At 37.6% G+C, this 18,088-nt stretch overlaps 1 protein-coding gene across 1 annotated transcript; it reads right to left on the bottom strand.

Moving 5' to 3' along the window:
• Positions 1 to 5,861: 5,861 nt before the first annotated feature.
• LOC149070866 (ADP-ribosylation factor-like protein 4C) lies at positions 5,862 to 17,554 on the bottom strand. Its single transcript, XM_089248588.1, has 2 exons — positions 16,443 to 17,554; positions 5,862 to 5,948 (listed from the first exon to the last, which is right to left on the bottom strand). Exons 1-2 carry the CDS (start codon positions 17,040 to 17,042, stop codon positions 5,943 to 5,945), a joined length of 606 nt encoding a protein of 201 aa, XP_089104714.1. The 5' UTR covers positions 17,043 to 17,554; the 3' UTR covers positions 5,862 to 5,942.
• Between the last annotated feature and the right edge of the window lie 534 nt (positions 17,555 to 18,088).

Here is an 18,088-nt window from a genome sequence, read left to right as displayed (position 1 = left end):
AAACAAATAACTTCCACCATACAACGTGGGGTCGGAAAGCAAGCGGCGAGCCACGAGAGGGCACTTTCTCTAGAGTGGATGAAACGTCGCCTTTCGCCGAACTCGTCATTTTGGCAATTCAGCTGCTATTCATCAGCAGAAATGCAGCAATATTCGAAATAACGTATAGAGCTCAGACGCGTGGTTCCTTTTTTTTATACGGGCACCCTGTCCTCAAAAACCCAATTAGAAAGTTGTTGCTTTCTAAGGCCAACCAAAAAAAAAAAAAAATTCACGTTTCTAAATGCAATATTTGAGTTCAAAAATCGGAGGAAAGTTGGGAAAGAACAGCAAAAACTAACGGACAACGCTTCTTCCCTTTATTTTTATGCTGTTCTTTCTCCCAACTTTCCTCTGAATTTTGAATTCTAATGTCTCGGCGAATATTGCACTTAGAAACGTGAAATTTTTTCTTTGTTGGCCTCATAAGAGGACAGAGGCAACAACTTTCCAATTGGTTTTTTGAGGATAGGGTGTCCGTATAAAAAGTTTATTTTTTTTTCAATAACTATACCTTCCTCGCGTCACATGAGTGACGTATCGGATATCGTACATGTTATTTCGAATATTGCTGCTGCCGACGAATAACAGCTGAATGACGTGTTTCATCAAAAGACGACGTTTCGTCCACTGCAGAGAAAGCGCCCTCTCACCGTTCGCCGCTTGCTTTCCGACCCCTCATTGAATAGTGAAAGTTGTTTGTCTTGTATCGAGTTCTATCAACCCTTACAGTTCTGACCATACACACTGGAAGAAAAAATACGTTAGAGGTACTAGAGTTATTAGTTGGCTGACCATATTTCTCGAGAAAAAATACGGGATATTGGGCTTCCAAATACGGAACATTACGAATTACTGCTGAAAATGATGCCAAAAGCATGCACAATCGCCAACTATTGCAAAAACCACAGAAAGGTCGCAATCGCGGGAAATGAAGCGCTACTGCAAACTGCACTAAATTTTAAAAAAAAGAAGAGACAAATAATATATTAAATAATATTCTTATTTACAGTCGTAATTAATCGTAATGTAATTTCGGATTTGATAAGATAATTTCAATCGTTGGATTTTGAGAATAAAAAGTCGAATTGGTTTCCTTGAAAATACGTGAAAAATCGGGATATTTTCGCAAAAAAAAGTCGGGACGGCCAAAAAAAAATCGGAAAAATTGGGGGAAAATACGGAACGTATGGTCATCCCAATTATTAACCAAATTCTCCTCTATAATAGAAATAATTAACACAAAAAAATATACGTATCAAAATGATGGAGGTTTTTTGAGATAATATCAGAATTATCAAAATATTTCATAAACAAAATATCAAGATATCAGGGAGTGATATGGATAATTGACAAAAATAAGTGCATCAGAGTTATTGGCGATGATAAATCGATTTGTCATCCAGCCAGATATTTTAGTTACACGCGAACCTCATCATTGTTGTGTACATCATTGTTCAGTACAATTTCCATGAAGAAACAGCAAAATTAAACAATATTATAAAACTATAAATCACATTGTAAAACGCGAAATGGGAATCCAACACAAACACTGTAATCGATGGTAACACACAATTATTTCGGCGCGTATCGATTACAACGAATGATCAAACTTTGACTAGATACTCAACAAAATTCAACGTTAGATATTACATATAGTAGGTGGTAAGGAAACTCCCTAGGTTACATTTTACTGGAAAACTGTGGATCCTAGAGGCGTACTTCCAATTAGAAAGTTGTTGCCCTGTCTCTTATGAGGGGGAAAAAAAATTCCACGTTTGTAAGCGCAATATTCACTGACAAGTAGGCTGGCCATATTTCCTCGAGAGAAATACGGGAAATTGGGATTAGAAATACGAGAAAATATCGTCAATTATCGCCAAGAATGACGCCAAAAGTGAACAAAGTTGCCAAATATTTCTGAAATTACGGATATATCACAATGGCGGGAAATGAAGCATTACAGCAAATTGCGGTGGATTAAAATGAATTCCATGGAATAAAATGTTCATCAAGACAGATGTGGGAGATTAATGTTCTTATTTATAGTTGTAATTATCATAATATAATCTATGAGTTAAAAAATAATTTCAGTATTTGACTTCAATAAAGAGTAAAAGTCCAAGTAGGCGTCATGTAAAAAACGGGACACTTTTGCCAAAAAGTCGGGACAGCCAGAAAAAGAAAATCAAGTTTTTTATCATGGATATCGCCAAGAAGCGCGATAGGCGATGCTTTGCCGACTACATGTTCAATCATTTTTCGCGCAATATGAATGACGTATCTGAGATCAACACGTTATTTGGATACTTTTCCAATTGGAAGTATGCCTCTAGAATCAACGGTTCGCCGGTAAAATTTGGCCTCTAGGGACTTTTCCTTACAACCCTGTATATAACTCATACATATTATTATTACATTTTCAATATACTGTACATAGATCACAGTGCATTTTTTTTGGACATGGGATTCAGACATTTACTGGTTTGTTCAGACATCACAGCATAAATAGTATCATCGGTCGTCGTCGTCAGTCTCAAGCCCCACTAAGTGTCTAGAAAAATATTGATCCGAGAGTATATATAAGCAGCTAAAACAAACCCAGATTAAGCCGGGTCGACACCGCTCCGACCCGCGCAAAAACCGGTTCTGAGGTGTGGCTAGCACAAAGCGGGTGATTTTAATGGTCTATTTTGCGTAGCCCCACCCCGGATTTTGATCAGCTCAAAATCGCGGGCGGGTGTGGACTCGGCTGAAGAAGAGCCATTTCCATTTTAAAAGTGACCGAACATATCTCCTGGACAGTACTCACCTTCACACTCACCTTCCCGAATTCAACACGTGCCTATCAGTCCTTTGTCTTCCAGAGACATTAACCCTCTCCAAATCTTGCACGTTGAATGAGTCACGTGCAAAACGTATTAATTGAGCAGAACATTTCTATGCTCTGCTGGAGGTAACACCCACGCGTGACTTATTCACGTGCGTATGAAGACATTGCTGTCGACACGATATGCAACACCAACTACCATTGCCTAGCGTAACTCACATGAATGCCCTCGAATGAATGTTCTACTTTAAGCTGATGTCCAATAAAGGGGGATGATAAAGCCTCGTGTTGCGACTAAGTGGCTTGTCTTATCTTGAAGAAACAAAGAAGTGACAATGTTCGCTTCAAATAACACTAATCAATTGCGTTGCTTATCTAAGTTTGTTACAACGAGGGGACCTGCAATTTTTTTTTCAGGGAATCAAAATCGTGGGTCACTTATAATAAAGAATGCGTCGGTTTTTTACCGTCGTATTTCGACATTGCAGGGTATATTAACCGCAGTAAGGTTTTCCTAAATCTTTTAGAAGGAATAGAAACCTCTCATGGTCAGTATTTTGCAGTCGAAAACTGCAATAAGCTATCTTATTTCGTGGGAGAATGCTCCTGAATTCGTGCAAGAGGGTAGACTAACGAATGATTTCCCCATGCTATCAGTTTTCGGTGCCCTTAAGATCTACGCAACTTCTAATCAGGAGTTATCTCAGTTTGAATCCAGAATCGACGCAAGTCGTTGAACGTTTCCGACGTACTTTCTACTCTTTTAGTGTATCCTGGTATTCTATTTTGCAAGAATAGTACCATCTTAGCGTTCTGTTCATAAAGAGTGACAGCTTAGCGTTCTCTTTATAAAGAGTGACATCTTAGAGTTCTGTTTACGAGAGCATCTATACCTGAACGTTATGTTTACAAAAGTGGCATCTAAGCGTTCTGCTAACTATAGAAGCCGCATCTAGGCATTCTGTTTACATTCCGTTCTCAAGCGTGGAACCTCGGCGTTGTGTTTACAGGAGTAGCCATATCTAGGCATGCTGTTTACAAGTTTACAAGCGTGGCACCTTAGCATTATGTTTGCAAGAGTTAGTTTTACCTTAATGTTATGCTTATAAGAGTGGCTGTACCTTAGTGTTCTGTTTACAAGCGTAGCATCCTGGCGTTCTGTTTGCTCGAGTGACAGCGTTCTATTCACAAGAGTAACATCTTAGCGTTTTGTTTGCAAGAGCGACAACGTCCTGTTCACAAGAGTGACTCTATCTAAGTATTTTATTCACAAGAGTGACATCTTAGCGTTCCGTTCGCAAAGAATGAGAGCGTTCTGTTCGCAAAGAATGAGAGCGTTCTGTTCGCAAAGAATGAGAGCGTTCTGTTCGCAAAGAATGACAACGATCTGTTCACGAGAGTGGCGTTATTTTATCTTGGCATTCTATTTTATATCTCTGGGTTCTGTTTGAAATAGGGGGTATCTCAGCGTTCTGTTTTACTAATGTCGTCATCACAGCGTTTTCTAAAAATATGTAACACTTATTTTGCAGAATTTTTCTACCTCAGAAATTTCCTATTAATTGCTAAATCTCCGTGTTGTATTTTGTAAAGTTTTGTTTCACAAGCGGCGTCATCTTAGCGTTTTCTACCCTTATAACGTTATCATACGGGTTTCAGTTTCGTACAAATGGAGTATAATACCCCCAGAGTTCTATTCATATTTTTGTCAGTGATCGTTGGTCTGTTCCACAAGCGACGTATTTTTCCTCAAGAAACTTTGTGAAAAACGTTGCTCTGTTTTGTTAATAGCGTCGGAGTGTTCTGTTCAACGAGTGGCGTCGGTCAGAAGATTTTATTTTGCAAGTGGCATCGGTCACGAGCTTCTACTCTACAGGTAGTGATATCAATGCGACATTTTTAAACCTCTTCAAACCGAACAGGTTTAAACATACTGCTTCAAAACCACTAAAAAAAACATCGATATAGGAAAACAGGAACACCGAAACGTGTAGCGGCTTCCATATGAATCAAATGCATCCAAGGCGTTGTAACGTCACAGTATACCCAAGGAGACACTGTTACTCATGAAAGTGATACTCTTACGATCGCTGTTTTGTGCGAAACAACCGCAACCGCATAATTCCCAACTAAGTATTTAAGATCGACCTAACGGCAAAAAAAAAAAACGAAACCAACTATTGCTGATATGTCTTTGGTTTCAGCATGTGCTTAAGGAATGTAATTTGGTGGTACGATGTCCGTTCAGCTTGTCGTAAAATTGGACTGCGTTTAACACTTGAATACATTTATGGTGGGGTTGGCGCTACATCAAAAAATCATCCCAAAGAGGCCGGAAAACCTACATGGAAAACATGCCTGGAAAAAAACAAACTTCGGCTCGGCAATCACAACACTATAGACTCTCTAAATACTTAATATTGACACATTAAATTACGGTTAATTCGTGAAAAAAAACACGTTATCAAACGTGAGAGATAACAAAACGAATCTCACGTGTGTTATCAACGTTTCACAGGATGATAATTTCCCAAATATATATAAATCTCTCTACACAACTAATATATTTTTTTCATGGACGTCATTTTATCTTTTCCTCCAAGGTCAGTAAATAATACTATATCGTTATTGGCAGTGTGCAATATCGGATTTTTTTCAAATATATCACTTCTCCGAAGAATATCGAAGTATGATTCATTGTTGATGATGACTGCTTACAAATACGCGTATCAATGGAGGATTATAGTATATGTTAATAAACCTCGTTGTGTGGACATGATTGACGCGGCGTATAATACAATACGCTTCGTACGATGAGGAAAATAAGTTTGTTGTGATGTCCATGAGTTCCTTTTGTCCAGTCCAGTCCTGCCGTCGATGGAGTTGTTGTCTCTTCTTTGTTCGGTTATCGATCCCCCAGTATTTTAGGGCACAAGTACGATCAGATTCGTGAGTGACTTCGGTGAATCACAGTCGATGGCGATTTTACTGACGATATATAGCTTTTTTTTCTTTTTTTTTGTGTGTTCCGATGCTTTCTTTTTCATTCCGTTTCGTCGGAACAATCCGTGGGTCAGCACTGGAAGAACGAAACAGAAATAATAATAAGCTCATACGTATACGGCAGTGCCCCCTACACAGGAAAATAAATTATTATTAGTATACAGCAGTGGTTCTCAAACTTTTGTCCCCAGCGGTTTCCTTGCCTAATTTATGTTTGAACTGCAACTCTCCAGAGAATAGTTTTTTAAATATTTTATCATGCAAAAGAATCAATTCAAAGCATAAATGAGCACACGAATCAAAACCAATATCCCGCTGACAAAGACTGGCGACGTCCTTAGAAGCCACTACGCACACTTTGAGAACCATTGGTATACGGAACGAAACCATTTACATCTGTTCATCATAAGAGAAAATTTACATTAGCGGTAACGTTACTGACCCGTTTGGAAAATTGTGGCCTCATCATGTCGTCAAGCCAGCTATGTTTACTGTTCCGTGAGAATCGGTTGGGGTCTCTTTCTTTTTACCTTTTTTCGCGAGGATCTGTAGGAATGCTTTGTTTACTGTTTTTGTGATAATCTAAAGGCCACGTTCTGTCTGTTTACTTAAATTTGGTATGTATGTTTTGTTTTCAGTTTCGTGAGAATCAGTGAAGCATGTTATGTTTAATGTTTCGTGAGAGAATCTGTAGGCATGCTCTGTTTAGTATTTCGTGAGAATATTTATGCTATATATGTTGTCATATTCACTGTTTACTTAGAATTGATAGCTATGTTTTGTTTGCGGTTTCGAAGAATCAGTAGGTCTCTTTCTGTTTTCTGTTTCTGTGAGAATCCGTAGGCATGTTCTGTTTGATATTTTCGTGAGAATCTATAGGCATGTTCTGTCTGTTGATAAATAAAATGTAGATGTCGTTCTGTTTACTGTTTCGTAAGAATTATAAGGTCTCTTTCTGTTGACTTCTTCATGAAAATCTGTAGGTATGTTCTGTTTATGATTTAGTGAGAATGTGTAAGTCATGTTACTGGTTTTTTTTAAATTAATAGGAATGTTTTATTTAATGTTTCACGAGAATCAATAGAGCATGTTATGTTTAGTTTTTCGTGAGAATCTGTAGGCTTTCTGTGTTTATTGTTTTGTGAGAATCAGTACAGCATGCCCTGTTCACTGTTTCGTAAGAATACGTAGGCCATGTTATGTTTAGTTTATCCTAAGAATTTGATAGGAATGTTTTGTTAAGTGTTTCGTGAGAATCAGTAGAGCATGTACTGTTCTGTTTACTGTTTCGTAAGAATATGTAAGCCATTTTTTTTAATAACGTGACCCTCACGTATTCCCGAGAGATCTGTATGATCCGTCCAGGAAATTTGCTGGTGTTTTTAACAGACGTCCATGCTCAAGTCGGGATTCAAACCCAGACCTGCACAGTCTAAAGCTGGCTCCCGAATCACTGGACTACCGGCGGCTAAGTTCTGCTCACTGTTTCCTTAGAATTGATAGATATGTTATGTTTACTGTTTCGTGAGAATATGTAAGCATGTACTACAATAGCCACTGCTTATAAGAATCACTGGTTATAAGAATCAACCACTTATAAGAATCAAATCAGCAAAACAAACACAAAACGCTGTTTTAACATAGAGGAATCATCGGTTATAACAATCAAATTTCCGCTTATAAGAATCAATTTTTTTTTCAAAAACTGCCACCGTCCATTTCAATGGTGAAAGCTTGTAGAAAAATTTTTTCATTCACAAGGTTATTAGGGGGGACTATTTATTGTTACTTTCACCTTTTTAACAACCATCCCATATTGACTGCTGCCTTATCCCCCTTCCCACCCCTACAACAGTGAGGATTACAGCCTTGTAGTAAGCTTTGAAGCCACAGGTGAGCTTCAAAGAATGACAGAGACGTTATCTACAAGTGGTTCATGGTAAAAAGGAATAAAAAGAACTGGTCAGACGTCTTTTGTTCAAGAAGTTACTGATAAGCGAATCTATATCTAGAATGCTCTCGAAGAATAGCACACAGTTTAGGTAGTGATATTTTATTTAGACATAGCCACAAAGGCATTTTGCAAACAATGTCTTAGCGCAAACCAGAGAGAGGCTACCTCAAAATTGAGAATTGCGAAGCCTACTTTGTGTAAAATACTGAAAGGGAGAACTGAAATTCTGGCTGCTGTGGCTGCGTCCTGAAAAAGGCAGCTGGTGTTGTAAAAGCTCTCCTTCAATAGTTCCGAAATGCAAGAGAAAAGAATGCTCCTACTAATAGAGCAATTTTGTCAAAGAAAGCCGGAAAGTTTGCGGAAATGCTTGAAAAGTTTGCGGAAGATGACAAGTCACATCTTCACAGACTTCTTATTGATGTGGGATCATGAATGGTTGGAAAAGAAAAAGTCCTTCTGGTCCTTGACAACTGTTCTGCTCATCCTGTAGTGCATTTGAAAATTATTGAACTGTGTTTTCTGCCACCGCACACGACATCAGTAATTCAGGCTCTCGACCAGGGTATCATTAAAGCGTTCAAAACATTATATCGTTCGGATATGCGGCAGAAAGTGGTTGATGCAATCGATGAAGGTAAAGGAGTGGCTGCCGATGTAACGAAGCAGATGAATTTGCTTGATTCCATTCACATGTTTCGGACATATGCATCTTCAATTGCTTCCGAAAAGCCGGATTTTTCAATAACAGTGATGACATTTCAGAAGAATGTGGAGAGGTACCAGAAACGGCGGATTTTTTTTGAGGAGTGGGTCCGTGTTGACGAAAACCTTCAAACTACCGAAGTAAAAAGACTGATGAAGATATAGTAGATGGCATTACGTATATACACAGTGAACAGGAAAGTGGAAACGATTCAGAAAATTAACATGACGTTGTAAAAGAACAAGGTTTTCAAACATCGAAGCAATCGCGAGAATCTGCACATCGCTTTCTGTTCACTAATTCGTAAGCATCTGTACATCGCTTTCTGCTCACTAATTCGTAAGCATCTGTACATCGCTTTCTGCTCACTAATTCGTAAGCATCTGCATATCGCTTTCTGTTCACTAATTCGTAAGCATCTGTACATCGCTTTCTGCTCACTAATTCGTAAGAATCTGTACATCACTTTCTGTTCCTAATTCGTAAGAATCTGCACATCACTTTCTGTTCCTAATTCGTAAGAATCTGTACATCGCTTTCTGTTCCTAATTCGTAAGAATGTATTCATCGCTTTCTGCTCACTAATTCGTAAGCATCTGCACATCGCTTTCTGCTCACTAATTCGTAAGCATCTGCACATCGCTTTCTGTTCACTAATTCGTAAGAATCTGCACATCGCTTTCTGCTCACTAATTCGTAAGCATCTGTACATCGCTTTCTGTTCATTAATTCGTAAGAACTGGTAAGCGATTTACATTGCTTTCTGTCCAGAAATGGTGTTATAATGTGTAAGCATATTATATTTACTGTATCGTGGGGAATTAACAGCTCTTTTATTTCACCACTGTTAACTAATTCGTAAGAATCTGTACATCACTTTCTGTTCCTAATTCGTAAGAATCTGCACATCACTTTCTGTTCCTAATTCGTAAGAATCTGTACATCGCTTTCTGTTCCTAATTCGTAAGAATGTATTCATCGCTTTCTGCTCACTAATTCGTAAGCATCTGCACATCGCTTTCTGTTCACTAATTCGTAAGCATCTGCACATCGCTTTCTGTTCACTAATTCGTAAGCATCTGTACATCGCTTTCTGCTCACTAATTCGTAAGCATCTGCATATCGCTTTCTGTTCACTAATTCGTAAGCATCTGTACATCGCTTTCTGCTCACTAATTCGTAAGCATCTGTACATCGCTTTCTGCTCACTAATTCGTAAGCATCTGCATATCGCTTTCTGTTCACTAATTCGTAAGCATCTGTACATCGCTTTCTGCTCACTAATTCGTAAGCATCTGTACATCGCTTTCTGTTCACTAATTCGTAAGAACTGGTGAGCGATTTACATTGCTTTCTGTCCAGAAATGGTGTTATAATGTGTAAGCATATTATATTTACTGTATCGTGGGGAATTAACAGCTCTTTTATTTCACCACTGTTAACTAATTCGTAAGAATCTGTACATCACTTTCTGTTCCTAATTCGTAAGAATCTGCACATCACTTTCTGTTCCTAATTCGTAAGAATCTGTACATCGCTTTCTGTTCCTAATTCGTAAGAATGTATTCATCGCTTTCTGCTCACTAATTCGTAAGCATCTGCACATCGCTTTCTGCTCACTAATTCGTAAGCATCTGCACATCGCTTTCTGTTCACTAATTCGTAAGAATCTGCACATCGCTTTCTGCTCACTAATTCGTAAGCATCTGTACATCGCTTTCTGTTCATTAATTCGTAAGAACTGGTAAGCGATTTACATTGCTTTCTGTCCAGAAATGGTGTTATAATGTGTAAGCATATTATATTTACTGTATCGTGGGGAATTAACAGCTCTTTTATTTCACCACTGTTAACTAATTCGTAAGAATCTGTACATCACTTTCTGTTCCTAATTCGTAAGAATCTGCACATCACTTTCTGTTCCTAATTCGTAAGAATCTGTACATCGCTTTCTGTTCCTAATTCGTAAGAATGTATTCATCGCTTTCTGCTCACTAATTCGTAAGCATCTGCACATCGCTTTCTGTTCACTAATTCGTAAGCATCTGCACATCGCTTTCTGTTCACTAATTCGTAAGAACTGGTAAGCGATTTACATTGCTTTCTGTTCACTAATTCGTAAGAACTGGTAAGCGATTTACATTGCTTTCTGTCCAGAAATGGTGTTATAATGTGTAAGCATATTATATTTACTGTATCGTGGGGAATTAACAGCTCTTTTATTTCACCACTGTTAACTAATTCGTAAGAATCTGCACATCACTTTCTGTTCCTAATTCGTAAGAATGTATTCATCGCTTTCTGTCCACTAATTCGTAAGAATGTATTCATCGCTTTCTGTTCCTAATTCGTAAGAATCTGTACATCGCTTTCTGCTCACTAATTCGTAAGCATCTGCACATCGCTTTCTGCTCACTAATTCGTAAGCATCTGCACATCGCTTTCTGTTCACTAATTCGTAAGAATCTGCACATCGCTTTCTGCTCACTAATTCGTAAGCATCTGTACATCGCTTTCTGTTCACTAATTCGTAAGAACTGGTAAGCGATTTACATTGCTTTCTGTTCACTAATTCGTAAGAACTGGTAAGCGATTTACATTGCTTTCTGTCCAGAAATGGTGTTATAATGTGTAAGCATATTATATTTACTGTATCGTGGGGAATTAACAGCTCTTTTATTTCACCACTGTTAACTAATTCGTAAGAATCTGCACATCACTTTCTGTTCCTAATTCGTAAGAATGTATTCATCGCTTTCTGTTCCTAATTCGTAAGAATCTGTACATCGCTTTCTGTTCACTATTTTGTGGGAGTTCTGCTTACTTGTTTCTTAGAATTAATAGACAATAACGCAACAAGAACAATAACGTGTCCTGTTTATGGTTCTTGTGAGAATAAGTAGGCATGTTCTGTTTATACGAAGGTTTTCAACAGCTGGCTGATGCGAAGGTGAATTTAAGAAAGAGAGAAAATGTAACTGCCCTTGCGGAGAATCGAACCCACGTCCTCTCACTTGCCGGCTGAGAGCCCTAGACCACAACGGCAACGAATATCTCAATCTTTCCTTAGAGCTCTCGTGCTCTGAACTCGACCGTACGTGGACGGTCGGACCGAACTCAGCACGAAGCTCATAAGTGCTTACACTGCCACGACAGAGGCAGAAACTTGAGAAAAGGGGGAAATGGAACAGAAACCCACAGAAGGACAAAATTGCAGGAATTCAGGAAAGGGTAAAAGAGGGACAGAAATCCAGTAGAAGGGACAACTGTGGGGAAGAAATTCCAGAAATGACACAAGGAAACAAATATCTCGTGAGATAGAAGTGAAACTTCCAGGTTGTTTAACCACTTGCCTGATTTGCCCGTGTTGGGTTGCCAAGTTCATCTGTAACGTCATTAAGACTACCTAGCAATTTTGCTACATTCTGAACCACAGCACCCTATTTCGTTTCTTCTTATTTTGGCGTAGAATCTTCCTGATTGGCTCACAAATACCACTACTAAACCAGACATGAACCTCGTCCATATTCCTCTGCGGAACCTCTAACGAATTGGTACATGTTGGAATGTGCGTGTACGTGTAGTGAAACCTGGCGTGAAGTTTGTTTCTGTGTAATGCTTGTTATGAGTAGTGCTGCCACCTGCCGCATATTTTTCGAACTATGAGTGAAGCGTAGTTTTTGACGATTTTAGCGTTGTAGCCTGTTGCTCTCTGCGGCGAGACATTTTAATGGGGGGGGGGGGTGGGATCGGCTTGCATTCGCACCTAGAAGTTGGGAACCACAGAAAACCAACTTCAGCCGGCCACCACTGCGACGACGGGCTCACAAATACCGCATGGCGATTGGATGTGGGGGCACAGAACTTGCCAATTATGAACCCGACAATTTCTTTTCCGCAAAGCGGTGCTACTGGCACGAGCAGAGGAATTTTTTTCCTCCCGAATATTCTGAGGGGGAAAATGGACTATTTGCTGACATCGCGAGAAGCCTTCTATCTCTAGGAGGTGCTGATCAGTCGGATGTAAAATATGAAATTAGGGGAAGCTCAGAGTGACTTGACTCGTTTACTAAATCTGCTCGGAGACCTGATGAAGGCTGATTTAACTGATTACAGAGTAAAATCGGAGTGCGAACTTCGATTGTTGTCTCGCAAAATTGATCTTTTCCGGGTGCATGCCATCAGACAAGGTCATCCAGAAAGTGAACTGGGTCAAACCGCGTTCGTATGTTCGAGTAGAGGAAAATATCGATCCGGGTACACTTATTTCCACGCACACACAGAGCCGCCCTCAGGAGGAGCGGTCGCACCGAGCCCCACTGTTTGGATGGCCTCCGCACTTACCGAAATACAAGTGGGAATAGAATATGAAAGTGCTATTTCTGAAATGCATGTTTCTTTTTTTTGTAGTAAACGAGGTGTGTCTGAGCCTCAATCATATTCTGGAGTTCTTTTCTCTTTCATTAATTCATTGATTCGGAAAAATGTTTCCTCGATTCTGGGATTTTTTCTCCCGTAAATTTCGGAATTGAATGAAATTCAGAATTGTTCTATCATGAATTCTGAATTTTATTCAATTCTGGGAATTTTTTTCCTTCGATTAATTCTGAATTTAATCCAGTGCTGGTATTTTTCTCCCATTAATTCCGAATTTTATTCAGTTCTGGTATTTTTCTCTCTTTAATTCTGAATTTTCATCAATTCTGAGATTTTTTCTTTCATTAATTCTGAGATTTTTTTCATTCATTCATTCTGAGATTTTTCTTTCATTAGTTCTGAGATTTTTCTTTCATTCATTCTGAGATTTTTTCTTTCATTAATTCTGAGATTTTTTCTTTCATTAATTCTGAGATTTTTTCTTTCATTAGTTCTGAGATTTTTCTTTCATTCATTCTGAGATTTTTTCATTCATTAATTCTGAGATTTTTCTTTCATTAAATCTGATATTTTCTTTCATTCATTCTGAGAGTTTTTCTTTCATTCATTCTGACATTTTTCTTTCATTCATTCTGATATTTTTCTTTCATTAATTCTGAGAGTTTTTCTTTCATTAATTCTGAGAGTTTTTCTTTCATTAATTCTGAGATTTTTTCTTTCATTCATTCTGAGATTTTTTTTCTTTCATTCATTCTGAGATTTTTTCATTCATTCATTCTGAGATTTTTCTTTCATTAGTTCTGAGATTTTTTTTTCATTCATTCTGAGATTTTTTCATTCATTAATTCTGAGATTTTTTCTTTCATTAATTCTGAGATTTTTCTTTCATTCATTCTGAGATTTTTCATTCATTAATTCTGAGATTTTTTCTTTCATTAATTCTGATATTTTTCTTTCATTCATTCTGATATTTTTCTTTCATTAATTCTGAGAGTTTTTCTTTCATTAATTCTGAGATTTTTTCTTTCATTAATTCTGAGATTTTTTCATTCATTCATTCTGAGATTTTTCTTTCATTAGTTCTGAGATTTTTCTTTCATTCATTCTGAGATTTTTTCTTTCATTAATTCTGAGATTTTTTCTTTCATTAATTCTGAGATTTTTTCTTTCATTAGTTCTGAGATTTTTCTTTCATTCATTCTGAGATTTTTTCATTCATTAATTCTGAGATTCTTCTTTCATTAATTCTGATATTTTTCTTTCATTCATTCTGATATTTTTCTTTCATTAATTCTGAGAGTTTTTCTTTCATTAATTCTGAGATTTTTTCTTTCATTCATTCTGAGATTTTTTCTTTCATTAATTCTGAGATTTTTTCTTTCATTCATTCTGATATTTTTCTTTCATTCATTCTGATATTTTTCTTTCATTAATTCTGAGAGTTTTTTTTTCATTAATTCTGAGAGTCTTTCTTTCATTAATTCTGAGATTTTTTCTTTCATTCATTCTGAGATTTTTTCTTTCATTCATTCTGAGATTTTTTCTTTCATTCATTCTGAGATTTTTTCTTTCATTCATTCTGAGATTTTTCTTTCATTCATTCTGAGATTTTTCATTCATTAATTCTGAGATTTTTTTCTTTCATTAATTCTGATATTTTTCTTTCATTCATTCTGATATTTTTCTTTCATTAATTCTGAGAGTTTTTCTTTCATTAATTCTGAGATTTTTTCTTTCATTCATTCTGAGATTTTTTCTTTCATTCATTCTGAGAGTTTTTCTTTCATTAATTCTGAGATTTTTCTTTCATTAATTCTGATATTTTTCTTTCATTAATTCTGATATTTTTCTTTCATTAATTCTGAGATTTTTTCTTTCATTAATTCTGAGATTTTTCTTTCATTCATTCTGAGATTTTTTCATTCATAAATTCTGAGATTTTTTCTTTCATTCATTCTGATATTTTTCTTTCATTAATTCTGAGAGTTTTTCTTTCATTAATTCTGAGATTTTTTCTTTCATTCATTCTGAGATTTTTTCTTTCATTCATTCTGAGATTTTTCTTTCATTCATTCTGAGATTTTTTCTTTCATTCATTCTGAGAGTTTTTCTTTCATTAATTCTGAGATTTTTATTTCATTAATTCTGAGATTTTTCTTTCATTAATTCTGAGATTTTTCTTTCATTCATTCTGAGATTTTTTCATTCATTAATTCTGAGATTTTTTCTTTCATTAATTCTGAGATTTTTTCTTTCATTCATTCTGATATTTTTCTTTCATTCATTCTGAGAGTTTTTCTTTTATTAATTCTGAGATTTTTTCTTTCATTAATTCTGAGATTTTTTCTTTCATTCATTCTGAGATTTTTTCTTTCATTCATTCTGAGAGTTTTTCTTTCATTAATTCTGAGATTTTTCTTTCATTAATTCTGATATTTTTCTTTCATTAATTCTGAGATTTTTTCTTTCATTAATTCTGAGATTTTTCTTTCATTCATTCTGAGATTTTTTCATTCATTAATTCTGAGAGTTTTTCTTTCATTAATTCTGAGATTTTTTCTTTCATTCATTCTGAGATTTTTCTTTCATTCATTCTGAGATTTTTTCTTTCATTCATCCTGAGAGTTTTTCTTTCATTAATTCTGAGATTTTTCTTTCATTAATTCTGAGATTTTTCTTTCATTCATTCTGAGATTTTTTCTTTCATTCATTCTGAGAGTTTTTCTTTCATTAATTCTGAGATTTTTCTTTCATTAATTCTGAGATTTTTCTTTCATTAATTCTGATATTTCTCTTTCATTAATTCTGAGATTTTTCTTTCATTCATTCTGAGATTTTTTCTTTCATTCATTCTGAGAGTTTTTCTTTCATTAATTCTGAGATTTTTCTTTCATTAATTCTGAGATTTTTCTTTCATTAATTCTGATATTTCTCTTTCATTAATTCTGAGATTTTTTCTTTCATTAATTCTGAGATTTTTTCTTTCATTAATTCTGAGATTTTTTCTTTCATTAATTCTGATATTTTTCTTTCATTAATTCTGAGAGTTTTTCTTTTATTAATTCTGAGATTTTTTCTTTCATTCATTCTGAGATTTTTTCTTTCATCCATTCTGAGATTTTTTCTTTCATTCATTCTGATATTTTTCTTTCATTCATTCTGATATTTTTCTTTCATTCATTCTGAGATTTTTTCTTTCATTAATTCTGAGATTTTTTATTCAATTCTGGGATATCTTTCATTTATTCAGAATTTTCATCAATTAGGGGATTTTTTCTCCTCTTAATTCCAACTTTTCTTCGGCGATTTCCCAGCATTCCTGCGTATTCTGCGATAATGCATGAATCTACGGATTCCGATTTCTCTCCCCAACAAAATATATAATATCTGGGCTAAGGAGCCCCCCAAACTATTTTCGCACCGGGCCACGCGTCTGCTAAGGGCGGCCCTCCCCTTTGGCCCCTTGACCGTTCCCTGTTGTTGCTTAACCAATACCCAAATCGTCACCATGTAAAAGTGTTTTTTTTCCAACTCACCTTCTTCTTGGCCAGCTTGGCCTGCCTCCTTCGCTTCAGTATCATCTCGTACAGGATCTCCAGGCCTTCCTCGAGCCCGTCCCCGATTATGGCACATGCCGGCTGGACGTGGTACAGGTGTCCCGACCCGAGCTCGACCCCGAGCCCGAGGATCTTCTCGATCTCGCACGGGTCCTTGGCCCCCGGCAGGTCCTGCTTGTTCGCGAGCACGAGGATCGGCACGCCCACGTTCTCCGGAGTCTTGGCCATTCGGACCAGCTCCATGCGGGCCTCCTCGAGCCTCTCCTCGTCGACGCTGTCCAGCACGAACACGATGCCGTCCGTGCACCTCGTGTACGACCTCCAGAGCGGCCGGAGTTTGTCCTGGCCGCCGACGTCCCATATCAGGAAGCTCGTGCCCTTGGCTTTGCCCGTGGTGCCCTTTATCTTCTCGCAGTTGAAGCCTATCGTGGGGACAGTGTTGAGGTACTGGTCGAACTTCAGCCTGTACAGGGCCGTCGTCTTGCCGGCCGAGTCCAGGCCCAGCATGACGACGTGAAGGGATTGGTTCGGCGGCAGGCTTTCCAGCAGGGCCGCTCCCTTTCCGACAGTTGATCCCATGGCAGTGTTTCGCGACGCGATATCAGTCCAGTGTTGGCGATTAATCTAATAATTCCCGGATGTGACACCCAGGGTCTCACTCACCATAACCAATCAAAAACGGCTGTTTGGACCGAACTTGGTCGCTAATTACAAGCGCAATGCCGCCGGCAGTCGGAGAATGCACATCACAGAGACGAGACGACACTTCCAGAACGGACTCAACGACGTCCATGTATAATCCGACGCGGATCCTGTCACCACCTACGCCACTGAGAAATACCAAGTTTAATCCGTATGTGTGTGACGACCAATATCCAAGTGACAGGACGGCTCTCAAAATGGTGCCAAATTCTTCACACGGCGGTGGTGGTGATGGGTGTCGTCCGATTGATGTCGAAATTTCTAGATGATTGTCGTCGGATGTCGTCCATCCTGGAAATCACAGTATAGAAGATTAGGTAGGGAGGACCGAAAGGAGCAATTCAGCTATTATACAGCCCTTGAAGGTGTTATTCAGCTATAATACAGCCCTTGAAGGTGTTATTCAGCTATAATACAGCCCTTGAAGGTGTTATTCGGCTAATATACAGCCCTTGAAGGTGTTATTCAGCTATAACACAGCTCTTGAATGTGTTATTCAGCTATTATACAGCCCTTCTAGGTGTTATTCGGCTATTATACAGCCCTTGAAGGTGTTATTCAGCTTTCCATACGGTCCTCCAAGAGGTGATTATGCTTTTAGATGGCACTCGGAGGAATGATTCGACTTTTTTATACGGATCGAAGGCGTTATTCAGCTTTCATACGGCCCTTGAAGGATTTATTCAGCTTTTATAAGCTCTCGAAGGATTTATTCAGCTTTTATAAGCTCTCGAAGGTGTTATTCAGCTTTTATAAGCTCTCGAAGGTGTTATTCAGCTTTTATAAGCTCTCGAAGGTGTTATTCAGCTTTTATAAGCTCTCGAAGGTGTTATTCAGCTTTCACACGGCCCTCGAAGATGACACCTAGGGACGCTCACCATAACCAACGACTTGATCACCAATTCCAAATACAATGCCACAGC

This window comes from Pholcus phalangioides, unplaced genomic scaffold (genome assembly GCF_987345545.1).
Source record: "Pholcus phalangioides strain wild (caught in Gottingen) unplaced genomic scaffold, Ppha-v1.0 ptg000020l_1, whole genome shotgun sequence".
Taxonomy (NCBI): domain Eukaryota; kingdom Metazoa; phylum Arthropoda; class Arachnida; order Araneae; family Pholcidae; genus Pholcus; species Pholcus phalangioides.
The sequence above is the reverse complement of the archived record's forward strand: the minus strand, read 5'-3'. Positions and strand labels throughout refer to the sequence as shown.

Coding starts and splice junctions, on each gene's coding strand:
- LOC149070866 (XM_089248588.1), bottom strand. CDS start 17,042: ATGGGATCAACTGTCGGAAAGGGAGCGGCCCTGCTGGAAAGCCTGCCG.